This window comes from Microtus oregoni, unplaced genomic scaffold (assembly GCF_018167655.1).
Source record: "Microtus oregoni isolate MIOR12 unplaced genomic scaffold, Mior012 000003F_ref0000135, whole genome shotgun sequence".
Taxonomy (NCBI): domain Eukaryota; kingdom Metazoa; phylum Chordata; class Mammalia; order Rodentia; family Cricetidae; genus Microtus; species Microtus oregoni.
In genome coordinates, this window is record NW_024543062.1 from 66,270,848 (window position 1) to 66,297,864 (window position 27,017).

The 27,017-nt window shown below is 52.1% G+C and overlaps 1 protein-coding gene across 8 annotated transcripts in view; it reads left to right on the forward strand.

Annotated features, from left to right (window-relative positions):
• Kif21b (kinesin family member 21B) overlaps positions 1 to 27,017 on the forward strand; it is a 47,226-nt gene that overhangs the window by 4,496 nt on the left and 15,713 nt on the right. For 4 of the 8 annotated variants that reach the window (XR_005974015.1, XR_005974017.1, XR_005974019.1 and 1 more), the window contains exons 2-24: positions 8,940 to 9,162; positions 9,472 to 9,654; positions 11,662 to 11,811; positions 11,898 to 12,032; positions 12,367 to 12,537; positions 12,964 to 13,079; positions 13,571 to 13,766; positions 15,468 to 15,657; positions 16,391 to 16,454; positions 16,552 to 16,770; positions 17,120 to 17,201; positions 17,574 to 17,691; positions 18,488 to 18,679; positions 20,307 to 20,506; positions 21,863 to 21,970; positions 22,463 to 22,531; positions 23,715 to 23,947; positions 24,111 to 24,258; positions 24,483 to 24,677; positions 24,773 to 24,874; positions 25,902 to 26,067; positions 26,248 to 26,299; positions 26,479 to 26,536. Coding sequence is in view for 3 of the 8 variants with exons in the window: in XM_041647997.1 (XP_041503931.1) it covers positions 8,940 to 9,162; positions 9,472 to 9,654; positions 11,662 to 11,811; positions 11,898 to 12,032; positions 12,367 to 12,537; positions 12,964 to 13,079; positions 13,571 to 13,766; positions 15,468 to 15,657; positions 16,391 to 16,454; positions 16,552 to 16,770; positions 17,120 to 17,201; positions 17,574 to 17,691; positions 18,488 to 18,679; positions 20,307 to 20,506; positions 21,863 to 21,970; positions 22,463 to 22,531; positions 23,715 to 23,947; positions 24,111 to 24,258; positions 24,483 to 24,677; positions 24,773 to 24,874; positions 25,902 to 26,067; positions 26,248 to 26,299; positions 26,479 to 26,536 (3,370 nt within the window). In the remaining 5 variants the exon portion in view is untranslated. The remainder of the gene's footprint in view (positions 1 to 8,939; positions 9,163 to 9,471; positions 9,655 to 11,661; positions 11,812 to 11,897; positions 12,033 to 12,366; positions 12,538 to 12,963; positions 13,080 to 13,570; positions 13,767 to 15,467; positions 15,658 to 16,390; positions 16,455 to 16,551; positions 16,771 to 17,119; positions 17,202 to 17,573; positions 17,692 to 18,487; positions 18,680 to 20,306; positions 20,507 to 21,862; positions 21,971 to 22,462; positions 22,532 to 23,714; positions 23,948 to 24,110; positions 24,259 to 24,482; positions 24,678 to 24,772; positions 24,875 to 25,901; positions 26,068 to 26,247; positions 26,300 to 26,478; positions 26,537 to 27,017) is intronic. The other 4 variants (XR_005974018.1, XR_005974020.1, XM_041647998.1 and 1 more) reach the window with 1 other exon arrangement.

A 27,017-nucleotide genomic window follows, 5' to 3' on the forward strand; every position in this document is an offset into this window, starting at 1 on the left:
GGTGAAAGGGGATGTGGGAAATACACACCATGCTGAGCAGATGTGCGGCAAGGGTGAATCGCTCCAAATTTGCCTTAGCGGTTGCTGGGCATAGCTGCCTGTCACCACCATGGCCTGAGCTCCCGAATCCCTGCTGTCTTCTTTTGCGTTCCAGAAGCTTCTGTTCTCCTCTTCTTGGGTCCCTGAGGCTGTCTCTTGCCTGAGCCACCACGTCACTCTCCAGGCAAGGAAGTTCTAGCAGAGGTTCTCAACCTTCCTAACGCTGTGACCTAATGCAGTCATGGTGACCCCCAACCATAAAATCATTTTCATTCCTACTTCATAACTGTAGTCTTCCTGCTTCTATGAATCATAATGTAAATACCTGTGTTTTCTGATGATGGTCTTTTTGGGGTCGTGACCCATAGGTTGAGAACCTCTGTAGGGTAACCATCCAGTCCCTAGGCATTGAGGAAAGCCTCTACCTTGGAACAGCTGGAGCTAATTGCCAATCAGCTGCTTTAGCTGAGAAGATTTGCGTGGGGTGGGGGCACTCCGAGGGACTGCGCAACCATGGGCAGGTGGTGGCCTAATGGCTGCCCCGTCCTGGTCTCGAGTGGACTCTTCTCTGACCTCCAGCTTGTCTATGGTATGGGAAGGAGGGCATGTTATGGTCCCTGTCCCTGCATTCTTGCCTGTTTACCTTGGTAGCATGGCAGTGGGGCAGGCTGCCTGTCCTTTCTTTAGGCCGAGCTGACCTATTTCAGTGAGGTGCATCCTATCAGAGAGCCAGCTGCCTACAGATTTGTAATAGGGAATGGCAACAGGGCCAGAGGCGGGAGGGGGGGGCGGGGCTCACAGCCCTCTCCTCCAGCCAGCCAGCTGCCTGTTGCTTGGCATTCCTCAGCTGGGGAGTGTCCCCTGGGCCCAGCCCCTACTGAGCTGCCCCCCACCAGATGCAGATGCCGGCACAGCTCAGGATCTGGGCTAAGCCTGATGCTGCAATGCCTCCTGTCTCTTGGGAGGTCATGGAAAACCCCTACCAGATGCCCAAGGATGGGAGTGGGACAGAGAAACACAGCTGAGTGGCACTTCCCTGACTTGGGCTTGCCCTTTCCACAGGCTCCAAAGACAGAGGAGACCTGTCTCAGGAAGCGCCTGGTGCTGATCACAGCCTGGCAGCTTGGCTGGCCAATCCCAGGTGGGGGTACCTCCCCCAGACAGGGGCTAGCCTTCTCCCAGCCTCCTGCTCTCTGGCTTCTGACACCTCTCACTTGTGGCTTGCTGCTTCTAGGCCTGCCTGCCTTTTGGTTCTCTTGGGGTGTGCCTCTGAGGCTGAGGTCATGGACAACACGGCTCTCCCCGGGTGTCTCAGAGCAGGTATCCTCCCCTGTTTACCTCTGGGTGTGACTCAGAACTCAGTGGCCAGGACTCTAGGATGGACTGAAAGGGTAAAGTTGAGGACATGCCCTTTGGAGGGGAGGGAAGTAGGGTCGGAGCCCTAGACACCCCAGTGCCTCCTAAGGAGTCTTTGGGGTGTCATGCCCCTTCTCTGTGATCTCAGAAGCAGAAGTCAGGCAGAGAGTGTTGACTGAACCTTTTCACCAAGTCTACCAGGGTCTTATAAACCCATGCCCTTTGACCCCACAATACAAAGCCGTCTTGTTTGGGGTGCAGAGCCAGCCCAGTCTGTTCCCCCGAGGACTGCCACAGGAGGACTCGAGTTGACTATGAAAAGCCAGGGGAGGTTCCCATAGGCAAACAGTGATATCTACTGTTTCTCATGGGGTCCTGGTGACTCTGCCCCTAGTAGTGCTGGGTTTTCCCTCCCTCTACGAAAGAGTCAGCATCCTGAATTAGGTCTTGCCACCCTGATGGAGAGAAGACTAGCCCCCGTGGGAAGATGCTTTCTCTAGGCTAAGTCAGCTAAAAGCCCCTGAGCGTCTGAAAGCCAGACTCCCCTGAGAGAGCAAGGATTTTGTTTCTAGCAGGCTTCCCCAGAGCTGGCAGGTTGCCAGGCTGCCTAGGAGAGGGGTGTGTGTGTGTGTGTGTGTGTGTGTGTGTGTGTGTGTGCGCGCGCGCGCGTGTTGGGAGGGGGGGGGGGGCTACAGAGGACGAAGGAGGCCTGCTTTCTACAAATGGTCCTAGCTCAGTCTCCTTAGCTACAAAGCGGTAAATGCTTTCCTTGTGGCAGGCAGGAAGGCAGGCAGCTGCTGGTGGGATCAGCAGGGATTCTAAAGGGATCATTTTCCTCCAGCCTGACCCCTCTGGCCCTGCCTAGGGGTGGCCTGGTGACTGCAGCAGGATTGGGCACGGACAAGGCTGCTTTGAGTTTCACGTGCATCATTATAGACTGTGGGACTGGTGAAATGTCACCTTCGGAGTTTCGTGTGTCTCCTGCTTCGCAGTGTTGTCCCAACACATTGCCTGTGTTCCTGTGCAGAAGTGCACCTGGCACCTAGGTTCTCCTAGATGTTCAGGACTGTCCTGAGAGGAGCAGGGAAAGGCATCTAGGCTGCTGCCCCCAAGACTTGATTCCCTCAGGCTTGCTTTTCCAGGATTTAACAATCTCTATAGGCAGGAAGTTCTTTTTGCTAGCTTATCTAAATCCCTCCAGCTGTAGCTAAGTTCCCCTTTGATCTTGCCCAGTCACTGCTGAGGAAGAGCTGGCCCTTGGCAGGTCACAGAGAACAGCCTAGTGACTCTGTGTGAAGGGCAGACTGGAGACCACGAGGCCCCTCTGAGTCCCTTCCCTTTCCTTTCCCTGGCATATGTGAGCCAAACACACACCATGATAAGCGGCAGCTGGGCCACCACTCCGCCCTGCCACCCGTGGTTGGAGCTAGGCGTGAGGAGTCAGGCTGGGCATGAGGAGGGCGCCAGTGGGCCTAAACTGCCTTTGGTGTCAATCAAACTTGACTAAAGCACAGTCAGAGACTGGGTGATAGGCTCCTTTATGTCCCTCTGGAGTCCCCCCCACCAGACCCCAAGGGCTCCTTTTCAAGAATCTAGAAAGGCCTCATTATAACAAGACAGATTTGCTTTTAGTCCGTGGAACTCCTTCAGAAGGATCCAGCATGTTGATTATTTTGGCCATCTGAGAGGTAACTCTAGTCCAGGTCTCTGGTTCTGAAAGCCTTGGGGGTAGGTCTGGGGAGAGAGTGTCTCTGTTCAGAAGTTCCTCAGGTGCATACAAGTGAGAGAGTATGTAAGCTAATTTGCCCAAACTCTGTGGAAAAGGCAGCCTTGTTTCTTATTAGCCAAATGACCTTGAGCTAGGGGACAGGATAGAGAGGACAGAATAGCCCACCATGAGTTGAATGACATACTGTGACCACCATGTAGGAGTGACTGATGACATCTCGTTGTCTTGTAGCTAGCGAGGTGGGAGTCCTTAACTGAAGTTTAGTACTTGGTGAAATAGGTTCCAGGTAATGTCCCCACAAAAAAAGGCCATCAGGGATCAGAGTCATCATCATCTTTATTTAACTTTATTTTATGTACATTGATATGATGGTGTCAAGTCCCCTGGCACTGGAGTTACAGACAGTTGTGAGCTGCCATGAGGGTGCTGGGAATCGAACCCGGCTCCTCTGGAACAGCAGCTAGTGCCTCTCCAACCCCTCATCATCATCTTTAAGAAGCTTCCGAGGACCAGAGAGATAGCTCAGCCTGTAAAAGTGCTTGCTGCCAAGTCCAATAACATAAGTTCAGTCACCAGCATCCCCACAGTGGAAGAAATAAAGACTCCAATGGACGTCCTCCGGCCTTCACGTGTGCGCCTGCCATTCATGCACCTGCACACATGCATACATGCACACACACACAAACATAAATGTTATTTTCTTTTCATTTAAACTTCTGAACCCGGAATAGCTCTTGGTTATTTTATGTCACCTGTTATTTCTCATCAGTGAAAAGTCTTTTTAAGTGTAAAAAGCTGCACCCTTGGAAGCCTCGGCTGAAGCCTTGGGGAGAGAGTAGGTTAGGAACTCTGGGGATACCTAGCCACTAGCTGAGTGGGTGGGACTAGTTTCAAAGCCCAGCCAACCTCTAGGAGCCCAATAACTGGGCGGAGCTTCCAGGAGGGGCATTGGCTGACTTTGTATAACGTCATTAGAGGCCGTGAGGTGATTCTTCTTCTAAACTTTGGGGTTAGGTGTGGGGTCCCAGACATGTGCCCGGATGCACTCAGTTATTACCCTCTGCAGAGAGTGTGTTTTGCCCTTGGCAGCCCCTCAGCATCCCCTGGCCTTTCCCCTGCCGTGTCCTCTGCCCTTTGCTTCCGCCCTGTCCTGCTCCCGAAGAGCCCTGGAACCGCTGAGCTCAGCTCTTCCCTCAGCCCTGGGCTCCAGCTCGCCGCCTTTGTCCCCGCCTTTAAGTCTCTGCTGCGGCTCAGCGCTGCGGGGGTGGGGACAGTCGCCCACATCACGCCAGCCACTGCTTGTTTCTGAGCAGAGGAAGCACGGCGACCTCAGCCGCGGTGCCAGATCCTGCCTCTGAAAAGCCTTGGCTGCCCTGCCTGCCATTTGCCAAATGGCGAATAGGCCGGCTCTGTTCTGGGAGATTCCGGGGCGGCGGCGGGGGTGGGAGGGCTTTCGGAGAGGGCCCCAGGGCCCTCCTTCTCTACAGGGAGAAGAAAAGGATAGAGGGATGGTCTGCTGTGAGATTCACACTGTCTGTCCCTGGCAGAAATGTCACAGGATTTTTAGGCTGAGAGCCTTTATTGATAATAGGAAACTGGTCTGCAGGTCATACATAGTATGCCAATTTAATTGTTTTAAATGTCGCATTTTTCCACTCCCAAATTTTCTATTTTAGGATATATTCCAATCATACAGTGATGGGTTTCAATATGCCTTTCTCATGTATTTGTCTCATGTACTTTGAAATCTTCTTATTCTTTGAAGTTTCTTCCTGAATTCGGCTAGACTCTCATTCTTTTCTCTTCAAGTCTTATTTTTAAGTTCAAGTACTACATCTATAGAGAAAACATGATTAGAGTTTTCTTGGCCCAACTTAGTAAGAGGCTCTCTAGTCCATTTTCTGCAAATGACATGATTTCATTCTTCCTACTGGCTGAATAGTATTTCATTGTATATATGTACATTTTCTTTAGCCAGTGATAAGCCCTGATAAGCACCTAGGCTCATCCCACAACTTGGCCATTCTGAAAAAATCTGTAGTAAACATGGGTGTGTTGACATGGTGGTCTCCTGTCTTTGATTCCTTCTGGAATATACCTAGGCGTGGTATATCTAGACCACTAGATAGTCCGTCTTGATCAGCTGAGTCTTTCTTGCCTTCTCATGTTCTGTGCTTAAGATGCATGCCCCCACTTGCCTCTTGCTAGTGCTGGCCTGCTTGGTAGCTCACAGGGACCATGGTACACTTGGAAGAACCTGGCAATTGACCCCCGACCTCTCCTTCCACGCCACTGGGAAGAATTCAGCTTTGAGTGATTGCCATCTGTGCCCCTCCTCCCCAGCTATAAAGAGAAACTTCTCCTTCCATAGATCACTGCCACTTTGAGAGCAACCCGCAGAAGTGACATCATCCAGGGTGGGACCAATCGAAGAGGCTATTGGAGGGGAGGGTGATGCAGTTCTTAAAAAGCTAAAACTGATGCTGGAGAGATGGCTCAAAGGTTCAGAGTACTGACTGCTCTTCCAGAGGTCCTGAGTTCAATTCCCCACATCCACATGGTAGCTCACAAACATACAGAATGAGATCAGGTCCCCTCTCTGGCATACGGGCATACATTCAGGCAGAACACTATATAGATAATAAACAAATAAATCTAAAAAAAAAAATAAAAGCTAAGACTGAGAAACCTAGATAATCCAAGTGCAGGCTGAGGCTTAGACCATGAGAGGGTAGAGGCAGGACAAAGTCTCGTGTCTCTGGCCTATTGGGCTGAGGGTTCAAAATCTCTACCAGGCACCGAAGATGAGCTCAGCTGTCACAGGACCGTGTGCCCTTGAGGGCAGGGCAGCCCAGTTCCCTGGTTGGTGCTGCTGGAGTGCACATGCTCTATCCAGCTCTGACAGTGGCAGGAGGGAGGAAGTTTCTAGCAATGTGGGGGTGGAGTGTTTAGGGAAAGAAAGCCGCGAGGGAGGTAGGGGAGCACCTGTGGTTTCAGCCTGGGCAGAGGCTGAATGCCATCCTTCTTCTTCCTGAGTGACTGAGCCATGGTTCCTGCTAGGAAGTGGGGATGATACCCTAGTTTGTAAACCTCCAAGGTAAGGGAGTAGTGGGTGCTGGCTAGTCCGCTACCCACACGCGGGAAGGCCTCTGTGAGATCTTCATTCTTTGCTTGCTCCTGCAGCCGCTTGTTATCCATAAGACTGACACAGTTGCCCTCTTCCAGATCAGTTGTTCTGAGAATTAGTGACTCACCCAGGGCCTATGTCCTGTCTCCTATTTATTACACTTCCCTGGGCGAACCTCACAAATTGCATCCTGATGTTTTGAATAGGCTAGCAAGAGGCTAGATGGCTCTCTGATACAGAATCCCTCATATCAAGATGTGCTGGGCCAAAAATAGAACCCCAGAGAGACCCCACAACTCTTGGCACCTAAAGCCCCCGTTGACCCTATGTACACACTCCCAGACGGCTCTCCTCCCCACTCTTCTTTGCCATGCCCTTGGATGCTCTGGCGGCTGGCTACTGAAGACCTTGGGAGGCCTCTGACGCAGGCCTGCTCCCTCTGTCTCCAGGGATGTTGATTCAATCTTCTCCAATCGCCGGCATTGCCATCTGCCTTCAGTAATTAAATGGTATTTGAACTGGATCCAGAAATCCCATCACAGGCTGCCACGTGGTAGGGAGGGTATCTCCGGAACTCATACTTGTCTACACGGTTGGAGGGTCCTCAAAGGCTCCCGCAATGTTTCTTCAGTTCACCGAAGAGCACCCCTGTGCCTAGGAGGAAGCATCCGGTCTTAGCTTCACAGGCCCAGGACGGAGCCAAAGCTCCCGTTTCTATGCCACGCCATGCCTCACCCTCTACAGCCGCCCCTGCTTTCCTGGGGTGTCTGAGGCTTCCCTCCACTCTCCCAGCCCTACTACAGGACTGTGGAAGGGCTAGTAAATTCAGCCTGCCTGGGCTTGGAATGGCTCCTCACTGTCTGGTCGGAATGGCACCATTGGGTTTCCTTGTCTGTCCGTAGGGTACCGGTAATGACCTCCTGGGGTTGTATGGTCAAGAGTTAAGACGCGTCAGTTCATAGACCTTGCCCTGCAGGCAGTGAGCTCTGTGTGTGTCAGTCACCGTGGTTAGGGCAGAAGTAGAAGTCAAGGTAGGCGGAGCCTGCTGGCCCTAACGTCGGGGGCAGTGGTGAGGAGGCGGGGTTCTGGTCTGGAGGTCCGCAGTGAACATATAAGCATCAATTTTGTCCTTTCTGTCAGAACCCAGTTTCAGTGAGTAGGTAAGAGGCTGGGCAGCTGGGTTCTCATCTTGGTATGGCTCTTAACAGTTATGTAAGGTGGGAACTTCTTTGGGCTTCCATTTCTTTCTGGAGAGAGCCACTCACTAAAGTGACTTTTTATACCTCAAAGAAAATACTTCTGAGGAAAGCCAGACTCCCACATATGGGTAGAGACTTGCCTGAGTGCCCACTCCCCTCTGACCCCCCTCCCACACCTGCCCCGCCCCAGTCCACTCATCCACAGCGGAGAGCAGCCATAGGCTTGGGAGCTCCTTACCCAGCTGATAGCTCTGAGTGGGTCCCTGGTGGTTGGGGCAACTGGGACAAGGACAAGATGATGACTTGGAGGCCTGGGCTCTGTAGCTAGGCACCTCTGGGCCGTGAGTGGGTGCTGGCCTGGCCCCTCTTGTTCCTTTCTTCTCCTGGTAAATGTTGGCATAGGGAGAGGGGCCTGACAAGCAGTTCATTGTAAGTGTACAGCCCGTCGGTAGGGCCGCTGGGTGAACCCATGGCAGTAGAGCTTACCCCCACTCTTGCTCTAGGATATCTGAAGGGTGCTTTCTGCCAGTCCTTGCATGCGCATGCTTACTGACTCAGGCTTGGTTGCCATGGGGACCTCATCATGGTGATGCAGCTTAGAAAAGGAAGTGAGGGGAGGCTGGATGGAGACAGTTCTGCCAATGGCTAGCTCCCCGCTCAGTACTGGTGCCACCTCTCCCTCTAAATGGGGATCCCTCCTGAGCCAGAATTTGGGATGTTGGCCCACCCTGCAGCTGGCTCAGTGTCCCTTCTCATTGCCTTGACAGGGTACTTTGCACTTGACCTAGGCTGCCCTGATTGTGTTTGGTCTGGCCCCTCAACTCCTGAAAGAACCAGAACTTGTGTCCAAGAGTACCACTAGGCCCCAGCACCTCTGGAGATGGCTGCTGCCCTGAAGACCCTTGCAGCCTCCACAGGTCTCAGCAGAGGTGCTGGCCTTCTTCCCAACCTGACTCTGGCCCAGAGGAATGTGATCCAGAGTTGTACGGAGCCACCTGGCCTGTCCCCCTCTCCCCAGCCTTGTCCCTAAGCTTTATCTCTCCAGAATGGGCCAGCTGTCATCTTGCAAGAGGGATACTGACTTCCAGGCCCCTGGAGGCAGGGGGTGCCTTCACCCAGGTTTGGCCCCTTCACTCTCTGTTGTACAGCCTTGGGTCAGTCATTGAGACAGAGGCTGAGAATGTCTCAATGACTGATCCAATGTTGTACCATGGGCAATCAGGCAAATCAGTAGATCCCTCGCTGGTTCACAATGAAAAACACATGAGTTCATTTATATAGAACATACTAAACATACATTCAGAGTACCAAGCATTCAATCAATGTTAGCAACTGCTGGTTTGGGTGATACTCATGCATTACTGAAGGTGTTCCCTGGGGCTCCCAGCCTTGCTTCCTTTCCTGGCTTGTGGGGTTGGGAGAAACATGGCTGGTAATGCGAGAGGAGGGCCTGTCGCCTTCACCGAGCTGCTCTTTCCACCCTGTGCAGGATCAGACCCCAGCTGTCGAAGGAGAAGATTGAAGGCTGTCACATCTGTACCTCCGTCACCCCTGGGGAGCCCCAGGTCCTGCTGGGGAAGGACAAGGCCTTTACCTATGACTTTGTCTTTGACCTGGACACCTGGCAGGAGCAGATCTATTCAACCTGTGTGAGCAAGCTCATCGAAGGCTGCTTTGAGGGCTATAACGCCACAGTGCTGGCCTATGGACAGGTAAGCCACCCCTGCCCCAACCAGTGGCCATTTCGACCTCAGTCTCCCCTCCCCCCACCCAGTGGGGGGAAAGGCCCAGCAGAGAGCAATCAGTTAAGGCCCAGTTGTGCAATTTTGTCTGGCGTCTGAGTTATGAGTGTATGGCTGGTTAGCCGAGGCAGGGCTTTCAGCAGAGAATTCTGTAGGGTATGACTCTGGGTTTGAAAAGGGGCAACTTGACTGGAGGTAATGGGTAAGAGCCCAAGCCAAGGCTTGCTGGTTCCCCAGAGGACACTGGTCACCATGTGCTCTCTGTCTTTGCCCTTGCAGACAGGGGCTGGGAAGACATACACTATGGGCACCGGCTTTGACACAGTGACATCAGAAGAGGAGCAGGGCATCATCCCAAGGGCCATTGCACACCTCTTCAGGGGCATCGAGGAACGCAAGCGGCGGGCACGGGAGCAGGGCGTCACTGGGCCTGATTTCAAAGTCAGCGCTCAATTCCTGGAGGTACTATGGCCTTGGAGGGTGGTCGGGAAGGAGTTGTGTTGGAACCTAAGGCCATGGAAGCTGGAGGCTCCAACAATGCTGAGAAATGAGCCTAGGGAACCCTGGAGGCAGCTACAGAGGGTAGTTCCCTGCTGCTGGGAGTATCTAAGCAAGGGTTAGAGAAACACTTGGGGGTAGTTGAAGTGTTTTCTGCTTCAGATGGACCCTGGCTGTTTCTGGCCCTGCCCTAGGGCAGGTCATGTGAGCATTCTGCTCTACTTCTGCAAAGTGGGTTTGACCTCTTCCTAGGAATGAGTGAGTCTGGCATGGAAGCCTGTACCTGGAACATGGTGGGAGCCCTGCTCTGTCTGTCACTGTGTTCTGGCCCCACCAGGCCCTTCCTCTGCCTCCAAGCACCTACCTGTATCTTTTGGACTAAGATGCACGGTGGCCTCTCAGTACAGAAGGGTCTCCGACAGAGGCTTTCCTTCCTTCTAGTCCTCCAGTTTTGGGAGGTATCAGCCTCAACCGTGAAGCCACAAGCTTTGGGGAGTGCATGAGGGCATCTCTGGGCTCTTTTACATTTGGGCTGTGCTGTCGACTGTCATTCCAGCTGGAGATGACCTTCATGAGGGGAAAGGTCCAGGAAGGTGATCCGCCTTGGTATTTCTCATAGGAACCCGACCTGGCCCCTCTGAAACATGTGGTTGGGCAGTTCTGATTCTCAGCGTCTAGTTTCCCTACCAACAAACCCTGCTCTGGTGTGTTTGGTGGCTTCAGAACCACCCTGTCCCTCCTCTCCCAACCTTGAGGCTTTAACTGAACTTCGTTTGCCCTTGGAGGGATGGACCGGGCTGAGACTTGTCCCTGTATACTGCCCCAGTATCTCTTTCCTGTGCACCCACGGTTGCTGCTTTCCCCAGCAGGGACCTGTATTTTAGTCCTTTGGGTTCCATCTGTGTATATATGCATGTATGTGTGCTCATGTGTGGTTGCATACGTGTTCATGAATATGCATGTGTGTACACGAGTGTGCACATGTGTGTATGAATGTATGTATAGGTGTTTGTTTACACGAGTGTGTGTTTCTTGTTGTCTGTATATCATTGAGCTTTTTCTCTGTTTTCTTCTTGTTGCTATGGAGAACTTCAAAGAACACACTAGTAAATATCAGGCCAGAGAGTGAATCCCCAGGGGTTAACTGATGCAGTGTGTCTACCCAATACAAGATAGACAGACACCATGGCACTCTCGTCTCCACCATCTTGTCCTTCTGTTTCCTCTTCCCCTTCCTGTGGGATATTTTTGCCCTTTAAGGCCATCAAAGCCTCGGATGTCCGTGGGCTGCAGTGCCCTGCTCTCTGGCTCTATCAGACTCTATTGGCTAATGCCCTTCTCCCACTCTGACTGCTCCTGCCCCTGGCCTTTGACCTCATAGCCTTTCCCCACAGCTCCGATCACAGCACTCCCCTCAGGAGACATCTGAATGGGCTGGCCACACCTGACTACCTGGTACAGAAGGCTGACCCACAGTGCCCCTTCTTGCTCTCTCTGCTCCTGAGCATTGGGCAAGGCACATAGCCATCCTTTCCCCATCCAAAGATGTCATCACGTCTACCTCAGGGACCACAGTGCTCAGAGCTTCCATCTCCCTGGACTCTTGGATCCTTGCCTTCCTTCATCTGAAATCACAGCCTTGTGCCATCTCTGCCAGACTGACGATATGATGAGATCCTCTCAATTCAGGCTCATGTCTTCCCCATCCCTTACCCCTAGGACTTGCATCCCTCTGTCCTTAGCCTCAGCCTCCCTCTGGAGCTGAGAGCTGCTGGATGCTGTTCCTTGGGGAGTAGAGCAGCATGGGGAGCCTCAGGTTAGCACTGTCTAGGAGGACCAGGGTTCAGTGAGTTAAATTCCAGAGCTTGTTTCCACTTTAGCAAATTGAGATGGTATATAAACACAAGAAAGCCCCTGGGGCTCGGAGGCATGGGCCATGTGAGCCCAGCCATGATTTCCTCCCCATCACAGCTCTACAATGAAGAGATCCTTGACCTATTTGATAGCACCCGTGACCCTGATGCCCGCCACCGCAGGTCCAACATCAAGATCCATGAGGATGCCAACGGTGGCATCTACACCACAGGCGTCACGTCTCGTCTCATCAACTCCCAGGAGGAGGTGAGCACCCTTATACATGGGCACCTTTAAAGGCCAGAGCCCTACAGCACGTGGGTCCTGAGTCCTCCCTTTGCATCTGTCCCCAGCTGATCCAGTGCCTGAAGCAGGGCGCCCTGTCACGCACCACAGCCAGCACCCAGATGAACGTTCAGAGCTCCCGGTCCCATGCCATCTTCACCATCCACCTGTGCCAGATGCGCGTGTGTGCCCAGCCTGACCTGGTGAGGTGCTCTTGGGGGCCCAGGAGCTACACGCTCTAGGTGTATCCCAGGGACTGGATGGATTAACTGGGCTAAGCTAGCACTCCAGAGATGGGGCTTGCCTCTTCCACTCAATTTTTCCTCCTCTTCAGCCTCTCACCCATTTATGCAATGGAGTAATGATCATCAATAGTGTGTGCAAATACAGTGTTTGATCTCAGGTGCTCTGCACGCATGCGGGCTTGGTACTGCGCAGCCTACCCTCACTCTTGCGGATGGTGGTGCTGTGGGGTGGAAGGCCAGCAGAGGAACAGGAGTAGGGCTTGGGTGAGCCAGATGTCACATTCTGCTGCAGGTGAACGAGACAGTGACTGGGCTTCCGGATGGAGCGGCCCCCACTGGCACTGAGTATGAGACTCTCACTGCTAAGTTTCACTTTGTGGATTTGGCTGGCTCCGAGCGGCTGAAGCGGACAGGGGCCACGGGCGAACGGGCCAAGGAGGGCATCTCCATCAACTGTGGTCTGGTAGGCACACGGAGCCAGATGGCACAGGCTCAAGCAGGCTGTGTACTTCAATGGCTATCCAGTCATCTTTGAGCTTCTTCGAACTTCTTCTAGCTCTTCTCCTTCTCCTCCTCCTCCTCCTCCTCCTCCTCCTTCTTCTCCTCCTCCCCCTCCCCCTTCTCCCCTCCTCCTTCTCCTTCTTCTTCCTCTTCTTCTTCTTTTCTTCTTCTCCTCCTCTTCCTCTTCTCCTTCTCCTCCTCCTCTACCTCCCCCTCCTCCTCCTTCCTCCTCACTCCTGTTGGGTCTTCCTTCACCCTCAGGCCTCAGTTTCCATGCCAGTGTATAAACCCACCCAGGAGCCTGAGTGTTGCTGGAGGCAGCGGGTACAGATGTTTGGGATTGTGTCCGCCCTGTATGACTCTCGAGCTCAGGCACTCTCTCCCACAGCTGGCCTTGGGTAATGTGATCAGCGCCTTGGGAGACCAAAGCAAGAAGGTGGTGCACGTGCCCTACAGGGACTCCAAGCTCACTCGGCTGCTCCAGGACTCTCTGGGGGGCAACAGGTATCTGATGACCCATGTCGAGGAAGGGTGGGAATTTCCTAGATGGAGAATACTGATGTGGGCTTAGGGCCTGACTCCCAGGATCTAGGGGGCCTTCTCAGCCTAGGCTGCAGACTCAGAGGCAGGCACTTTGTTCAGTGACTTGCGGCTAGGTAGACTCAGTTTCATTACTTCACAACAGTGAGAGACATTCCTAAAGGAAGCCACATAGCCCAGAGAGACAAGAAATGGCAAGTGTCAGGCCTACAGAAAGGCCATGACATATTTACCTTGCCAAGCAGAGGATTCTACAGTTAGTCATCACCCTTGCTAGCTGCTTTCAAGGATTTTCCTCTTTGGCCAGGTGGTCCAGGGTCCCACACCCCGGGTTCCAGGTCCTTTAAGCATTAAACTGGGGAGGGGATCAGGGTGAAACAGAACTTCTGCTCTGGAACAGTACTTGTGGGCCTGGCTTTGTCCTTTGTTCTCACCCAGCCTGGTTGCACCCTTAGCCAGACCATCATGATCGCCTGTGTGAGCCCCTCGGATCGGGACTTCATGGAGACACTTAACACTCTCAAATATGCCAACCGGGCTCGCAACATCAAAAATAAGGTGGTGGTGAACCAGGACAAGACCAGCCAGCAGATTAGCGCGCTGCGAGCTGAGATTGCACGCCTGCAGATGGAACTGATGGAATACAAAGCGGTGAGCGCCCCCAGGCTCCCCCAGGCTCTCCTAGAAGGAGCTGGTCCCCCCTCCACACCCTGCCCTGTAGCATCCCACAACCAGGTCCTAAGCTGGCCTCCCGCCTTCCCATCACCCACCCATCATGTCTGCTAGACATCATTGTGCATCAGATATAGTTCCTAGTCCTGGGTTTTAAGGCGAATCCAGCTCAGACTGAGCCATCTAGACTTAGAATACAAAGTCTACGAGTTAGAGCACCTTGGTGTTGTAGCATGGGTCTTTCGTTCAGGGAAGGTCCTTCTCAGGTGCTGTATGTCCACTGAATATACTGTGTTGGAATCAATGAGACCACCCCACTATGGTGGAGTCATTGACAATGAAGGCACAGGGTGCTGCAGGGGCAGAGCGGCAGCCTGCTTGCCCAGGTTGTCAAGAAGGGCTTTATGGAATGGGCCTTTTATGGAGATTTAAAAGAATGACGTATCAACAGAAGGAGGAGGCCAGCAGGCATTCTGGGTAGAGAGTAAGCCATAAAAAAAACAACAGAAAAGGGGAAAAACAGGTGCTCTGGGGGGCGTGTCTAATTCTATGTAGCCAAGGCTGACATCACCCGCTGGCGGCCCCTAGTCTGGATCTGTCACATAGATAGGTGGGTTTGGAATTAGTTTCAGAAGCATGCAACTTGTTTGACAGCTTTTCTGAAAACTAAGAAGGAAGTTTCAACTTCTGTGGAAAAATTTGTCTCTGCCAACAGCTGGCACTAAGTTGGCTGGAGTGAGGAGCGGTGTTTCTTACATGAAGAAATTTCATAATTCAAGCACAAACAAACTGTGCATTTGCAATCGTATCTTGTCTGTAAGCTGTTAAGAGGCACTGGCCTCCTTTGCAGCTCAGGACACAGACAGAATCAAGGCAATGAAGAGGTGGCAAATTCTATACCGCTAAAGCTTTACCCTTATAGTAATCCTCTTCTTTGACTAAGCAAAGATTATGGTAACATTCGTGGGCAGAAATAGAGGGGACTTAAAGGGGTGAAATTCATTAGCTTGACTTTTTACTTATACAACAACTCTGTGAGCCCAGTGTCTTGGTGACAGTGTACATAGTTACCGATTATAGCTTTAGTGTAGACAGTAAACATGAGAGCAAAGATATCGAGAGAGTGACCGCCTCTCCTAGACTGTGACTTTTCTCTACCCCAGTCCCCACCACTCCCTGTTGTCTTTATGTGCCAACTGCCTGGCAGGGTTTTGTCACTTGGATTAGCATTCCTGGAGAATGAAAGCAAGCAATAGCAAGGTAAATCGAGAATTTGAGCTTTCTAGCTGTTAGAGAGAGAACTGTGTGTGTGTTCATTTTGAAGACAGGGTTTGATTCTGTAGCCATAGCTGTTCTGGAACTCTTTCTGTAGACCAGGCTGGCCTTGAACTCATAGATCCATCTGCAGCTGCCTCCTGAGTGCTGGAATTAAAGGTGTGTATCACCACCACCAGGCTTTTTTTTTTCTAAAGAGGAGTCTTGTTAAGTAGTCCAGGTTGGCCTGGGACTCACTTTGCCCAGGCTGGCCTTGAATTTGTGACCTTCAGAGTTCTAGACAGTGAGATTATAAGAAATGCCACTCTGCCCTGGGAAAGGCTCAGGACGGGTGGAAGAGGATTGCCACTGTACCCCTCCCATGAGATTTAGCTCCTGACTGCTTCCTGCCTGTCTCCATCCCAGGGCAAGCGGGTGATTGGGGAAGACGGTGCTGAGGGCTACAGTGACCTGTTTCGGGAGAATGCCATGCTTCAGAAGGAGAATGGGGCTCTGCGGCTTCGAGTGAAGGCCATGCAGGAGGCCATTGATGCCATCAACAACCGGGTCACACAACTCATGAGCCAGGAGGCCAACCTGCTTCTGGCCAAGGCTGGTAAGTCCGGGTACAGCAAACTAGCTCAGAACAGTAGCATGCCTGCTACCGCTCCTGCCCCCTGGTATCAAGCAGGCTGTGATGGCCAGCCAATGCTTAGATTACTTCGTTTATGCATTCCCCAGCAATTTAGCATGGCACACTCATAGCTTTCTTGTTAAACATGTAAGAGACCCATAGTGCATTAAGCAAAAGATGCAGCTCTCCACAGCTGACCTTCCACCCACATCCCCGCTGCTTTCAGAAGGATCCTTCCTGAGCAGCCAGTGCGTGTTTTCCCACACTTTCTCAGCACATTTGAGTATAAATGCATTTGAATATATCATTTGTGCGTGCAGATAATATGCATTGCATTTTCTGTAGATGAGGTCATACTTTCTATTTTATGACTTCCTTTATTTCATTTAGCATCGTGTCTTATAAAATCTTCATATTCAAAGCCACTTAATTTTTAAATGACTGCATGATGCTCCATATGTGATGTTGAATAATTTATTGAACAGCCACTATTGACGGACGTTTAGATTGTTTCCAATTTCATGCCATTACCCAACAGTGCTTGGATACAACTACGGTCATGTTCAAGTATTTCCTTCACATAGATTCCCTTATGGAAAAGCCTGTGTAAGCTACCATGCTGGAAGCACATGCAAGGCCACCAGTCTTAGAGCCATGGCCTTGGTCCTTGCTGTTGTCACCTGTTTTCTTTATTGTGCCTGTCTTCTCCGTTCAGGTGATGGCAATGAGGCCATTGGTGCTCTGATCCAGAACTACATCCGGGAGATTGAGGAGCTGCGGTGAGTAGGCCCGTCCAGTGTGAGCAGGCTGGATGGCCTTGGCGAGGCTAATTTTACGTGGCTCACCGGGCCCCACCCACTCGCTCTGTCCATACAGAACAAAGCTCTTGGAGAGTGAAGCCATGAATGAGTCTCTCCGCCGAAGCCTCTCACGGACTTCCACTCGCAATCCCTACTCCCTGGGAGCTTCTCCAGCAGGTCCAGCCTTTGGGGGCAGCCCGGCCAGCTCCATGGAAGATGCTTCGGAAGTGATCCGTAGGGCCAAGCAAGACCTGGAGCGGCTGAAAAAGAAAGAGGTCAGGCAGCGGAGGAAGAGGTAAGTGTCACTACCTTCCCTGCAGCTAGAGCATTGGAAGGTGCTCACACACACACCATCCAGGAGAAGCACTCCCTGCCCCAAGTACAGGGAGGAGCACCCCTACGCAGCCTCACCCCACTCTTAGGGGCATTACCAATAAATAATGCGCTTAGTCAATGTGCAGCAAAGATGCCTCCCCAGCCTTCTCTTGTGTGCTTTTCCGCAAGGCTAATCCCAGGAGACAGAGCAGGACTGGGGGTGGGTACTGGAGGAGTAGATCACGTTCCCTCCAAAGCAGGAACCGAGTCCCATCACCACCAATCCTGTGGTGCTAATTTCTAATCCTGCTTCGTTTTCGTTCCCTAAGCAGCCCAGAGAAAGAAGCCTTCAAAAAGAGGGCAAAACTCCATCAGGAAAACAGTGAGGAGACTGAGAACGAGGCTGAGGAGGTGAGGGCTCCTCCGGCTGCTTCATCATGGGCTCGCCGCCATGTTCCTGTCGGGGTAGAGATTCCATCAGCGTAGCGTGGGCCCGGCCAGAGAGCTGCCTTTAGTTGATCCTTGAGTATTTTGATAATACTGACTGTTGCCATGGTGATCTCCATCCCTCCGGCCTTTGCTTCATCCCAGATGGATGATGCTAGACTGAGCATCCTCCACAAATACTGTACCCGGGCTAGTAGCAGTGGATGGTCTTCCCAGAGGAGGGTGTGGCTGGCTCCCACCCCTGCTGATTCCCCTGAAGTCTTGTGTGGCCCAATCTCTGTCTTGGGGCTCCCATCTCATGAGGCAGGCGCAGCCCTAATGGTACATTGTGCCCAGGAGGAGGAAGAGCGAGACGAGAGTGGCTGTGAGGAGGAGGAAGGGCGTGAGGATGAGGATGAAGACTCGGGCAGCGAAGAGAGCCTGGTAGACTCAGACTCCGACCCTGAAGAAAAGGGTGCGTGGGCCAGGACTGGGGAGATGAGTTGCTGGTGGCCAGTCAGTGGTGGGGCTGTCAATCAGATTTTGGCCCCTAAGAAAAAGTTCAGATGGATCGGGTGGGGTAGGCCGGCTAGTGTGCTCAGAGACTGCATGTCTAGACAGGGCTCAGACTCCTGCCTGTGATGCCAATGAAAACAACAGTAATGACAAGTGATGGGAATCCTTAGCCCCCTCACATGCCCACTACTGTGCTGAGTTTGACCCTTCACAAGGCTTCATAAACGCAGTGCTCGCCACTGCCTTATGCAAAGGTATTAGACCCCCACCCCTGAGTTACCACTGAGCATGCTCAGAGAGGTTCCTGACCCACTTTGGTGGACCCAGAAAGGGGTAACCTTCTGAATGAATGACTTTGGCTGGTGCCAGGACCTGCTCCTTCATGTGGAGACTTCTGTCCTTCAGCTCTGTCCTGTTGTCATCTCACCTGCAGCCCTACAAAGGTGCTCTGAGTCGCTTTACCCTCCTTCACCCAAGCAGGGTCCCGTGACATCAATCATGGTGACATAGACACATGGGCCCATCAGGGTGAGAAAGGCGTTAGACTCCCTCCAAGCTCTTGAGACCCAATAAGGATTTCTGAAGCTGCTCATCAAATGTATTGCCCCACGTGGCAGTCCTCAGCCTACCCTTCTGGTCACTGATTGCTCACTGCTGACAGAGGATGTCCCCTGACCCTGCACTGTCACCTCTGCTCCCTTGCCCCAGCCCCTGGCATGGGGCTGAGTCCGGCTCTGTCTGGCCCTGCTCCGCAGAAGTCAACTTCCAGGCAGACCTGGCAGACCTGACCTGCGAGATTGAGATCAAGCAGAAGTTGATTGACGAGCTGGAGAACAGCCAGCGGCGGCTGCAGACGCTCAAGCACCAATACGAGGAGAAGCTGATCCTGCTGCAGAACAAGATCCGAGACACACAGCTGGAGCGCGACCGTGTGCTGCAGAACCTCAGTGAGGCTGGCACCATGCTTCTCTTTCCCGACCAATCCCCTGCTCTGTCAAAAGACACCCAGCATCATTCTGATAACACTTGGCCTTCTGCACAAGGGACCTTTTGCCCATAGTTAAAATGTTCTTGTATCTAACCCAGCTTCTCTGCTACTTTTGTTTTCAAATTACTTTTGTGTGTGTGTGTAAGATTATAGCACACATGTAGAGGTCAGAGGGCAACTTGCAGAAGCCCATTCTCTCCTTCCACCATCTGGGTCCCAGTGATTTAACTTCGGTCATCAGGCTTGGCAGCAAGTGCCTTTATCTGCTGAGCCATTTTTTTATTTATTTTTTTTTTATTTTCGAGACTGGGTTTCTCTGTAGCTTTTTGGTTCCTGTCCTGGAACTAGCTCTTGTAGACCAGGCTGGCCTCGAACTCACAGAGATCCTCCTGCCTCTGCCTCCCGAGTGCTAGGATTAAAGGCGTGCGCCACCACCGCCCGGCTGCTGAGCCATTTTGAAGCCCCCCCTTTTTGAGACAGAGTAGCCCAAGCTAGTCTTGAATTTATGGCAGTCTTTCTGACTCAGCCTCCCTGGTGGTTGTCATGTGATACATTAGAAATCTTTAATCCTTTGTCTCCTAAGGCATATGACTAAGACACTTCCTGACCTCCCTCCACCCCACTACATCCAGTTTATAAAATTTCTCAAACTGTTGCCCCTCTACTGCTCTGACTTGTGGGGCGATTGACTTCCTCGTCCACTTATTTAGCAGGTGTTCGATTAATGTTATAGAAGAGGTGTTGTTTTAGTGTTGTAAAATCCTTCTCATGGAGTGTCTCTAGCAGGGTGACAACATAGTGAGCAGAAAGGCTAGCAGGGCTGGCACAACTAAGTTGGTTGTTTGTTAATATGGAAAGGGGATGGGGGACTTAGAGGTGGCGCAGCCTGGGGCATGGAGGGCTACCTGGAGAAGGAGAAGGTAACCTTGGAGTAAGGCTCGAGAGAGATGAGGTAGCCCAAGAGCAGAACTAGCAGTGGAAAGAACATTCCAGACAGAGGGAACAGAAGCTGCTAAGCCCCTGAGGCAGTCGTGTGCCTGGCTTGTTGGTGGATGAACGTGGAGGCAGATTGGACAGGTGGTAAGATGTGGTCAGATTCAAGCATCTCAAAGGTAGGGTGGACAGGAGGCATGGTGGATAAGGGAGCCGGGTCTTAGGAGCCAAGCCTCTGGGCACGAGGTGGTGAGGTTTTCAGAGATGGAGTGAAAAGTGGAAGTCGGGCTGGTGTTGGACCCGCAGTTGGGGATGTTGCATTCTGGTGCAAGCATCTGGCAAGGAGCCGGTGTGTTCCTTCCACTGCAGTTCCATTGCCCTAGCTCTTCTTGTTAACCGTCCACTTCTTGCTGGCACCACCTTTCCAGGGACCAAAGTCTCATCCTGAAAACACTACCGAACGATAGAATGTCAGAGCAGGAAAGAGCCTAGGGTGGCTGCTGAGCCCACATCCTCATTGTTCAAATGAAGAAGTAGGCTCAGGGAAGAGGTCAACCTGAAAGCAAGAACCCCAGGCCTGTCTCTGCACTGAGCCCTCATTTAGTGGGAGCCGTGGAGCCTGCAGCTCCGACACTGCTTTTCACTGTTCTCAGGCACCATGGAGTGCTACACGGAGGAGAAGGCCAACAAGATAAAGGCGGATTATGAGAAGAGGCTGCGGGAGATGAACCGGGACCTGCAGAAGCTACAGGCTGCTCAAAAGGAGCACGCCAGGCTACTCAAGAACCAGTCCCGCTACGAAAGGGAGCTGAAGAAGCTGCAAGCGGAGGTAGCTGAGATGAAGAAGGCCAAGGTAGGCAGAGGGCATGAGGAGTGGGGTCGAGGTGCCTTTGCGGTGCCTTAGAATCCATATTCCAAGTTAAAGCTTATCACTGCTGTCAAGTGTGGATCTTCCACTAAACACAGCATCACCTGATCCAATCCTGCCTCAGTCATGTGCACTTCTTCCTAGTTACCTCAGCTCAGTACTGGGTTCATTACAGGTACCCTGCTCAATGCTGCTGTTGTGTTGGGAAGCTGTACTAATAGTTGCACTACTAGTATAATATATATGTGTGTGTGTGTGTGTGTATACATATATAATATGTATGCATATACACATATATAATATGTATGCATATATATAATCTATATATATGTAAGTTAACACTGTTAGTATGTAACACTGTAGCTGTACTAATAGTTCCCATCTGTACAAGGAAGCCTTAAAGCTTCATTTGGTACAAGCCTCTAATCATAGTAACAATTGGCACCATTGCCAGCTCTTGGTTAGGCATCTTGCATGCTTGGTACACACAGGAAAGACAGAGTTAATCGATTTTAGAGGAAATGGATGTGTACCTGGGTGGGCTCTGTCCTCAGGGAGGTCCAGTCCTTCATCCAGGATCTGGTTCTGTCCACCTGACTATGCTCTTATGGTCCCAGGGCTATAAGTGGAAAAGAAGAACCCAAGGTTAGCTCAGGGGTGCCTGAGCAGGGCCCCCTTCTTCCCTATAGGGGAAAGAGGAACAGCCGAGGACTGCAGCGGTCTGTGTCTGCAGATCTTGACTGTGAGGCCCACAGCTTTGGGGTCTCCTGCAGTTTAGGAGAGCTGCAGAGCAATGCTGCCTCGGGACTGAGGCCCATTTCACCCCTGCCCTGTGCCAGGCACGCACTCACCTCCCTGCGGTGAGGAATGCAGGAGATGGAGAGGAGCCTGGGTTTGGGAAGTAAGATGACCCAGGCTCCACTAGCCAGCTCTTCCTGGATCTGTGATTCTAGTTTCTTTGTCTTAAAGGCTCCTTTCTTTCTTGGTAAGACAGGAGAGAGGCCTTTCTCATCTGAGCCTCCTGAGGATGGGGTCTGCCTTGTAACAAGTTCTCATTGTGTTGCTGTGGCTGTAAGATTGGCCCTGGAATCTCAGCCAGGCTGGGGATAGTGGCTTTTAATGGGGGCTGGGATAGACTTTAAGTGCCAAGGCCACTTCTTTAACAGCTTGTTAAGGTATCTTAGCTTCCCATTTGGGACGAATGGGAAGGATATCTTAGGTTTCAGACCCCCAAGTCTGAGGGCTGCCTCCCTGACCAGTGTCCTCACAACCAGCTATGACTGGGCATATAGGCAGCTCTGGCCCAGCCCAGCCTCACCTCCGCTGGCTCTGCCATCCCAGGTGGCCCTCATGAAACAGATGCGTGAGGAGCAGCAGCGGCGACGGCTGGTGGAGACCAAGAGGAACCGGGAGATCGCTCAGCTCAAGAAAGAACAACGGAGGCAGGAGGTAAGAGCTCCCAAGAGTTTTCAGCCCCCCTTGCCTACCAAGTACCCTTCAACCCCCAGTTCCCACCGGCCCAAGTGACACCAGCCTTGCTTGGAACATAATATAGCCTATCAGAAAGGCAGAGCTACTGTTGGCTTCTGTCCTAACCCCTGCGTGTTCAAGAAAATAACTTGAGTCCAGAGAAGGACATGAATTTTCCAAGGTCACCAATAAAACCAGACACTTGGAGCTTCAGGCCCGGGAGACTAGGTGTTTAGTCCAGGTTTGTGTTCGTGGTAGGAGGTAAGACCAAGAGAGTTAGCCTCGCGGCCACCCCAGGTAGAAGGGTGCAAATCCAAGTATCCATTTTATCTACAGTTTGGCAGTGTGAGCATCACCCCACACGAGAAGGTCTTGAGCTCTTCGCTGCAGAGTGACCAGCCCATTTCCAGCCCTGTCTGGACAGCGAGAGTGTTGTTGGTAGCTGGATGTGGCCCAACCCTTTTCTTTCAGTTTCAGATCAGGGCCCTGGAGTCTCAGAAGCGCCAGCAGGAAATAGTCCTGAGGAGGAAGACCCAGGAGGTGAGTGTTCTCATCAGGCCAGCTGGATAGACAGGTGTGGCTCTGGCTCCCAAGAAGTACTCCTCTAAAGCGATAAGAGGGAGGGCGAACCCTTGCTATGTGTGGCCTGGATCTCCTTCCGTTCAGTGAGTGCAGCCTTGCCAACTTGTAGTAACCTGTGAGAAATGACTTCTCAACCAGTGAGCCAAGCCTAGAGGGCGCAATACACACGTCCCATCCCCAGTGTCTGACTGGTCATTTAAAAAAGAAAAAAAAAAAGCCAGGTGTTGGTAGCCCACACCTTTAATGCCCTCGCTTGGAAGGCAGAGACAGGCAGATCTCTGTCAGTTTGAGGCCAGCCTAGTGCAAAGTGAGTTCCAGAACAGAGCTCTTATACAGAGAAACCCTATCTCGAAAAGCAAAAAAACCAAAACAACAACAAAAAAAAAAAAAAGAGAGAGAGAAAAGGGAGGGCTAGAAAGATGACCCAGTCAGTAAATTACTCACCATCTAGGCCTGAGGACCTGTGCGTTAATCCCCAACACCCACATAAAAACTGGCATGGTGGAGACAGGTGGATCTCAGAGCTTGCTGGCCAGCCAGTCTAGCTTACTGGAGAGCTCTGGGTTCATTGACAGACACTGCCTGCAAACACAGGGGGAGAAATAGAGCAAGACACTCAGTGTCCGCCTCTGGTCTCCATGTGCTTGGGGACGTGTGCACAGGCACACCCAGGTGTGTACATGCGTATACACCTTCAAGAGCATGAGAGTGAAAAAATAGGAGAGAGAGAGAACGGGCATCTCTTGTGTTTATTCTACATCACAGACTTCTTATCCCTTTACAGCCCCAAGCTCAGGCCTATACAGTGCTGCCCCTATTCTCCCAACGCCCAAACCAGGCTTTCCTGAAGTTCCAGTCTTCCTTGTTCACTGGGTCCCCTCTTCTTGTCCCCCAGGCTTCCTTACTCACAGGGTCCCCTCTTCTCATCCCCCAGTCTTCCTTGCTCACTGGGTTCCCTCGTCTCATCCCCCAGTCTTCCTTGCTCACTGGGTTCCCTCTTCTCATCCCCCAGTCTTCCTTGCTTATTGGGTCCCCTCTTCTTGTCCCTCTGAGAGTCTTCCTTGCTCACTCGGTCCCCTCTTCTTACCCCCCATTCTTCCTTGCTCACCGGGTCCCCTCTTCTTGTCCTCACTTTGCCCAGGTCTCTGCACTTAGGCGCTTGGCAAAGCCTATGTCTGAGCGAGTGGCTGGGCGTGTAGGATCCAAGCCCCCCAATTTGGATTCTGGGGCCGAGGTGTCTGCCAGTACTACCTCGTCTGAGGCTGAGTCGGGAGCTCGCTCTGTCTCCAGCATAGTGCGCCAGTGGAACCGGAAGATCAACCACTTCCTGGGGGACCACCCCGCGGCTGCTGTCAATGGCACCCGCCCAGCCAGGTGAGCAGTGTGAGCAGGACGGAAGTGTGAGCAGGACGGGAGTGTGAAAGTCCAGGAAGTGCTCTGGTGCCTGGGCTGTCTGCTTCAGAATCTGTGTAGGAGCTCAATAGAGCTTCAGAGGTTCAGAGCAGTCAGTCAAAACCCCTTTGCCTCTGTCTCCCAGGAAAAAGTTCCAGAAGAAGGGGGCCAGCCAAAGCTTCAGTAAGGCGGCAAGACTCAAGTGGCAGTCCCTGGAACGGAGGATCATCGACATTGTCATGCAGAGGATGACCATTGTCAACCTGGAAGCTGACATGGAGCGGCTCATAAAGGTGGGACCTCCTTTCTCATCTCTCCCACCCCGCTTTCCACCTGTCCGGTCACTTGCTACTTCTCTGGCTCCTCACTCTTTCTCATCTTCACCTCTGCTCCTCATGCCCGATCTGACCTCTAGATGATCCCAGACAGACAGGTGACTTGGTGTAAGAGCTGTGGGCAGGGCTTGCCTAGGTGTGAGATGTCTCCTCCATCACTATCTCCTTCCCCATCCCCACAGAAAAGGGAGGAGCTATTCCTCCTACAGGAGGCTCTGCGGAGGAAGCGGGAGCGGCTGCAGGCTGAGAGCCCCGAGGAGGAGAAGGGGCTACAGGAGCTGGCTGAGGAGATCGAAGTGTTGGCAGCCAACATTGACTACATCAATGACAGCATCACTGACTGCCAAGCCACCATCATGCAGCTGGAGGAAACCAAGGTACCGGCAGGACAGTCTGGCTGGGTGGGGTGGTAGCAATGAGTGGGCTTGGCAGCCCTGTGTGATGGGTGTTTCTGCTTTTTGGTCTCAAAAAGGAGGAGCTGGACTCAACAGATACGTCCGTGGTCATTAGCTCCTGCTCGCTAGCTGAAGCCCGCCTACTTCTAGACAACTTCCTCAAGGCATCCATTGACAAGGTGAGCTGGCAGCTCCCCTGGAACTGGGCATGCATTGTATACCCTGGTGGTGAAGCCCACGGGTTTGGCTCCTTCCCACCTGCGTCATTTACAGGCTGGGACAAGCAACTGAACCTGCAGACCTCAGGTTCTACCGCTATAAAACCGGAACACTGACAATACAAGGCTTGCAGCTGGCAGCACAGAATGCTGCACTGCTGCACATATGGGCTTGGCTTCAGTTATAGGTGGCCAGGCCCATCCACAGCAGGACCGGGCTTGGGTCTGTTGGAGGCAGAGGGGAAAATGCGTGTACATTAGGGATTGAGGAACAGGAAGCAAAAATTACATTCCACCCTTGGCCTACCAGAACACCAGGAGTCGTTGGGCCTCTCCTCAGTGACCAGAGAATGTGTTTCTTCCTGTCCTAGGGCCTGAGTCTTGGGACAGACGCCAGCTAGTGTCCATATAGTTAACTGGAAAGAGGTTGAGAGGCCATCCTGCCCAACTCTTAGCCAGACCCCCCAGTGGCTTCTCGGTGTTTCTTTCTGTCTTAGGGGGCTGTATCAGTGTGCTGGGGTACCATGTCGAAATGTCACAGATGGGGCGGCTGGTACAACAGAGATTTCCTAAGCCTAAGATCCCAGTGTTAGCCAGGTGTTTTTTCTGAAGCCTCTCTCCATGGCCATTGTTTCTTCCTGTGTCTCCACATGATCCTTCCTCTGTGTGGCTTGTCATGATCTATTATTATAAGGACATCAGTCATACTGTATTAGGGACCACACCTTTGACCTCGTATTATCCTGGTTCCCACTCTAAAGGATCTGTCTCCAAGTACATTCACATTTTAAGGTAACAGAGGTTGGGACTTCTGCATTGAATGAGGAATTGTAAGTCCACCCATAACGGAGTATATGCTAGAGTGGCCTTCACTAACGTGTGTGTGTGTGTGTGTGTGTGTGTGTGTGTGTGTGTGTGTGAGTGTGAAGGGCTACAGCATCAACCGTAGGCCAGGAGGAGTACACCTGACCTTGTTCTTTGGCCCCAGGGTCTACAGGTGGCCCAGAAGGAAGCCCAGATCCGGCTGCTGGAAGGACGGCTGAGACAAACAGACATGACGGGCTCCTCTCAGAACCACCTGCTCCTGGACGCGTTGCGTGAGAAGGCCGAGGCACACCCCGAGCTGCAGGCCCTCCTCTACAATGTGCAGCAGGGTAAAGCTTCATTGTGGAGAGGGCTTTCCAGCTCCCCAAACTCCCCTGCCTCAGAACTCCCTCAGAAGTCTTAGTCTGATCTAGCGGGTGAGGAGATGCTGGAGAAAGGCTCGTCCTCTTTCCGCGTACTCTGATGGGGTCTCTCATCCACCTTCCTCCTTCCTTCCCCCACCCCCTCAGAGAATGGCTATGCCAGCACAGACGAGGAAGTCTCCGAGTTCTCTGAAGGAAGGTGAGTTTTCAAGCAGGGAGGCAGCAGCCTTCCAGCATGTACCTGGAGATGGAAGAGGGGTCCCATAGGACCCCAGGGCTAAGCTTGGATTTGCAGGCTCTTTGGGACTGATATGGCTAGGTCCTAGAGAGATACAGTATAACTATCATGATCCTAAACTTCCTTGCTTTCTTCCTCAGCTTTTCCCAATCATTCACCATGAAAGGCTCCACCAGCCATGATGACTTCAAGTTCAAGGTAAGTCCTGTTGGAAATGAGGCTGTAGGTTTAGTAGGGCAAAGTCCTTACATTCTGATCCCCATGACCGTAGTTCCAGGTCTCCAGCCCTAATTCAGTTTTGACCATAGAAGAAATGGAGATGCCAAGAAGGATTGTGCCTGGAACTGGCTGGGGGGTGGGGGAACCAACATAGATTTTGCTATGTAGACCAGGCAGCCCATTCTTTTCACCGTGGGAGAAATGACTAGACCCGCTGACAGCCTGTGTCTTCTCTACCTAGTGAGATCACTATACCCAGAGACCCTGCTTTACAGAACGTCTCCCTCCCACCCAAGACTCTGGGTCAACGCCAGGTCTAGATCCCTAGTTATTTTCCCTGCAGTATTTGTTCAACCGCATGGAAGTCAGCAGTGAGAAAGTTTTCTTAATGGTGATAGATTGACAGATTAGTGATAAGAATGAACTCAAGACTTATTAAAGTTGGCTGTAGGGAACTGCA